The sequence below is a fragment of the Acanthisitta chloris genome, unplaced genomic scaffold (genome assembly GCF_000695815.1).
Source record: "Acanthisitta chloris isolate BGI_N310 unplaced genomic scaffold, ASM69581v1 scaffold15283, whole genome shotgun sequence".
Lineage (NCBI taxonomy): Eukaryota > Metazoa > Chordata > Aves > Passeriformes > Acanthisittidae > Acanthisitta > Acanthisitta chloris.
Window position 1 is genome coordinate 1 of NW_008663383.1, and position 4,982 is coordinate 4,982.

Here is a 4,982-nt window from a genome sequence, read left to right on the forward strand (position 1 = left end):
ACAGCCGCGAGATCCGCAGGAGAGCGCCTGGGGGAGACAGCGTGGGCACAGCGCCTCAGTCACACCCGCGCGGCTGAGGCTGCCGCGCTCCCCTCGCGGGGGTAACCCCAAACGTCCTGAAAAATCTCTGTCTTCGCCTTGGAATCGACTCTGTGAGCTGCACCTGCGCTGCCCCTCGCGGGTTTGGCTCCACTACCTTTCTAAGGTAGCGTTTGGAGCCTCCCCGCTTGCGATACTTAGAGGAGAACACGCCAAGAGAGCGCAGAGTGTTCCCAGAATAGCCATTGCTGCTTGTTCCCCGTGCCTGCCCACAGGCACCCGGATGCATCTGCCTGTTTCAGTGCCAGAGCCTGCGAGACACTAATGCTGAATTTGTTTTGTGCTTCCCAGCAGAGTGTGTGACTGACCAAGGAGCTTCCCTCATCCCCAGGAGTGCAAACGCAGTGATTTGGGTTAGGTGTGTGTGGTCAGGCCGGGCTGGGTCACTCCAGGTTGGGAGTGAATGTGGAACTAGTTTGACTCATTTCTTTTGAGCACCATAGAAGGAATAAGTGTGTGAGCAAAGAATGTAGATGTGCAGGGAGGTGCCTGCTGAATTCCAGCATGGGACCAGTGCTCAGCACTGCACGAGCTGTGGGTGGGCTGAGACTGTGGGGCTGGTGAGCAGAGAAAACAGGATGATAGAGCAAATTGCAGCAGGATGGAGTCATGTGATGCCTTGTGGTCAAAGACAAGGATTTCAGGACTAATGAGTCAAAGGGAAAGGAACTGGGGAGAATAAAACAGAGGAGAGATTACAGTTGGATCAGGAGGCTAAATATAGCAGACACTTTGGAAGGATATGAGTGTCCTGGTCATCATTGTTCTCTGCCAGTGAAGGGGTGAAATCCAGCCAGTTACACACTCTCCAGCCTTCCTGGCATGTGGCTGTTTCCTGTCTGTATTTCCATTCTCTCCCAAGGAGAAAGAATGGAAATGTTTTCCCTGTTGGGTGTTTGCTGTGACCGTTTTTCAGGATTTTGCATTCATCCGTGGAATGCTCATGGATTGCAGAGGTAGCAGGGCAGGGAGTGTTCCTGCTTTTCATGAACTCCCTGCTTGAGCTCCATCCCTGCTTGTGGCCTGCATTGTGTAACATAACTTTTGGGGAGTTTCAGTGTGAGCTGAGTTAGGAGTGTATCAGATTCACAGGGATTTTTAAAGTAAACTCTCTTACTACAGTTCTTACCTGGCCTGCTGAAAAATTTTGTTGACTTGTTCCATGAGAAAGCAATTTGAGGAGGAATTCTGCCCAGGAGTTCAATAATACGGGCAACATGATCTAGATGGAGAAAGAGTCAGCACATTCAGGTACAAAGACTGTGACATGTCAGTGAAATGAACAAAACTGATGGAGTCCTACCATCATCTCTGGAGAAGTATTTCCCAGGTTGAGGATCAAACAGACACTCCCCAGTTGCCATTTCAAACGCCTGGAAATGGAGTAGCATTGTTAATTCGCTAACTGGGCTTGGAGTTTTCCTTCTTCATTAACTGGTAGTACCAATTTCTCCTGTTATTACACAAAACTGATCCTAAAATATGGAAATGAGCTGACAGAGCTAAGGAGTGTGAACTGCCTTAGAGCTTAAACTAATTGGGAGTGGATTTTACCAGCAGCCACACTTTGGCCCCAAAGCCTAAGAGTGCCAGCAGCCCCTTTTACCTTCTCAGCAAAGCAGCTTTGCTTTCAATTAATATGTGGGTGCCAAGGACATGCTGCTCTGGCCTGTTAGTGTCTGTCACCTCCCTGCATGCCGAGTGTTGTCCCCAGCCCTACCAGGCAGGCTGTGCTCCAGATATCTGCAGGAGTGCCGTAGTCTAATCCAAGAAGCACTTCCAGGGCACGGTACGGCTGAGTCTGTATCTCCTTGGAAAGAGGCTTGTACTGAAAGAGAAACAAATCCCCTTTGGTTGGTGTCCATAAATCAGTCACATCAATGCTGGTGGTCACAAGCTTCCTGCACAGCGAGGGGACACGGGACAGGACTGTGTGTTCTCAGCGCTGTGCAGGGCACGTTCCCAGCCCCACTAACACCAGGGGAAATCTATGTACCAGCATTTCATGCTGAATATGGCTTTGAATTTCTGATTATAGGGAGTAATTGTAAGCTGGAGAAATGTCCAAAACTGACTGTCTCCTAGAGCACAGTGCCCAGCTTGGAGCTGGGAGTGCTGAATATGACACCCCCTGAAATCAGCATCTCTTCAGCACACTGAAATAGCTGTTCAGCCATGAAGGGACAGACACACAGGGTGGGGTGGAAAGAAGTACACAGCATCCTGTGTTGTCATGGGATTGAGATTAGGAGCAGACTCACTGTCCAGCATGCGCTGCCCAGATCTGCAATTTTCACTTCTAAGCTCATTAAATCAGATTCTTCCAGTTGATTGCCAAGATCATTTCCTGGATGGAAGGGAGAGAAATTGGGTCTGAACCAACAGGTACACATCACTTACTCCAGGAGAGGCATGTCTGCCTTCCTTTAAAGTTTCTCGGCCTAAAATTTCCTAAAATGCTTTTTATCATCAATCAAATGCCACTTCTGTTTTTTTAAGGAAATACAAAGGAAGGGCTGGTATCCAGTAAAAACTTAGGATGCAGGACAGCAGCTTTGAGTGGAATGGTGTGCCCATGTACTCCTGTCCTGCTAGGTTCCACTAACACCAGGGTTAAATTACTATGGGCCCAGAGGAGAGCACATCCTACCAGCACTAGTCAGAACCAAAACATCTGTTAACTCCTCAGCCTTCAGCAGCCCCAGCTGTCACAGACCTTGGGCACAGCCTGCTTGGCAAGCTCTGTGAAGGTTACATTTTCATATGACCCCAGAAAAGGATAGTTCCTGGTTTACTGCTTTACAGTGAACTCTCAGCCTACGTGTAATATTGTGCATTTCTGCTCCAAGCAAAACACTCAGTCACTAATTTAGCATTCCCTGATTGCCCCGAGTTTGAGAGACAAAACAGCACTGTCATGGGAGAAATGCTCACGGGAGAACACAGTGCAAGGATAATATGAAAGGTCTCATGGCTGCGAGATGAGCTAATCCCTTGAGAAACTCTCCAGCTCTACATCTTATTCAATATTCACACCATTCTCTGCAAATAAATTATGTCTCAGAAGGCCTTGAAGATTAGCAGTACATACAAGTCTCCCACAAACCTCAGAAATATGGGAAATAAAGAGCAGAAGTGTCATACAGCTTTCTGGTCACACTGGTTTTGTATGTAAGCCTTTCAGTGGCTGAGAACACCAGACAGAGGGAACTGTCCTGCACCTAAAGCCATGAGAGTGAGTTCTGAGGTCGTGGTGGAGCTCTTAACAGATGCCTGTGACCTGTAGTTGTCCTTGTCCTGGGTTGCAGTGTGGGGGGTATCCATGGTACGTATTCTATTATCATCTCCACAAGCTGTTAAAGCAGGTGGGGCAGTGATCGTTATCACCTTGTCCCTCCCTCAGGGCAATCCTGATGGCTCCCTCTTGGGGCTGTCTCTGACTAACGGGCTGTCAAGGACCTATGCATGACATCCTCCCAGTGATCCTTATTGCCTTGTCCCATGGTGAGGTGACTCACCCCAGGGGTGGGGAGCCAAACATGCTCACAGGGATATAAGCCGGGGTTTGGACCAGCACAGGGAGCCCTTTGCCTGCTGGATTCCCAGAGGACTGGAGCTGCTGCTGGACCTTCAGGAGAGAACCAGATCTGTGGGATCACTTCTCCAACAAACCCATCACTCCAGAAGGACTGCAGCCACCATTTAATGGGACTACTACTACACCCTGACTGACAGGGTGTCAGGTTACTTTCTGGCTCTGTCAGGTTACTTTTTTTTTTGTACTGTTGCATTTGTGTTGTTTTGTTGTGTTGTTCATATTAAATTGTACTTCTGATTCAGAGTCTCTCACCGGTTTGCTTTTCAAACCAGCACAGTCCTCCACACAAACCCACCTGCAAGACCTCACTTCTGCAGGTGCCTCGCTCATAGCTGCTCAGCCTGATGTTTGTGTTAAGCAGAGATAGGAGAGGCCTCTCAGCAGCATGTGGTGACTGTACTGTTTTGTACTGGCTGTTACAGGAGATGGAAACCTTCCTAAGGTCTCTGTTCCTTAATAATAAACACATAAGTCCCTTTTGTTAAAAAAGCCCAAACCACCTGGAATGCTCACCTGCTCCCTTCAGCCTCACATCTCTTCTCTGGCCACAGTCAAGCATATCTGTGAGGAGCCTTTGGAGGCTTTTGTCACGTCCATACAGCAAGATGTTCTCCGGTTTGATGTCCGTGTGGATGATGCGGCAGTGCTTGTGCAGGAAGTGCAGCCCTGCCAGCACCTGGGCGAGCAGGCAGCACGTCACACCAGTGTCCCCACTGCCTCCCCTGCCCCAGCAGCTGTCAGAGCAGACAGGAGCCACGGGTATGCAAGTGGTGGACATTCTGGTGCTGGAGAAGGGGCACTGATGCTAACTATCCACAATCGATCCTTTCCTGCTGGGGTGGCCCTTTGGGATTCCATCACACACCATGGCAGGAGTAGCAGGTGCTGGAGTCCCTTGTGCCCAGCACATCTGGGGAGCTCAGGGGGGAAAGGGCTGCTTTGGGGTGACACACAGCAAAAGGCAGTGTGAAAATCTACAGATACCAGCATGGACTGGCAGACCCAGGGAGGTGGGAAGAAGATAGGGCTACAAGGAGGCATTACAGTCACAAAGCTGAGCTTTCTCCTGAAAAATCATTCCTGTTTGTATGGCTGCTATGTCCTTCACAGTTGGTTATACTGAGCCCCCAGCTTTCATTTGAGTGCCTGAGTGACATGGCATGGAAGGGTGTCCCATCCATCAAGGGAAGAAGGAGGCACAGCATAACGCAGACAGGAGGAGGAAGAGATCATGAGTGAGTGCATAGAGAGGATTCAAGGGCCATGCAGGAGAGCCATGTAGGGA

General features: G+C 49.4%; 1 protein-coding gene across 1 annotated transcript in view; it reads right to left on the reverse strand.

Moving 5' to 3' along the window:
* Positions 1-1,228: 1,228 nt before the first annotated feature.
* Positions 1,229-4,982, reverse strand: part of LOC103798703 (SRSF protein kinase 3-like) — a gene marked incomplete at its 3' end in the record, with an annotated part of 8,616 nt that continues 4,862 nt past the window's right edge. The window contains exons 6-10 of the mRNA XM_009070983.1: positions 4,211-4,373; positions 2,361-2,446; positions 1,820-1,927; positions 1,403-1,472; positions 1,229-1,321 (exon numbers count right to left, since the gene is read on the reverse strand). Coding sequence (XP_009069231.1) covers positions 1,229-1,321; positions 1,403-1,472; positions 1,820-1,927; positions 2,361-2,446; positions 4,211-4,373 — 520 coding nt within the window. The remainder of the gene's footprint in view (positions 1,322-1,402; positions 1,473-1,819; positions 1,928-2,360; positions 2,447-4,210; positions 4,374-4,982) is intronic.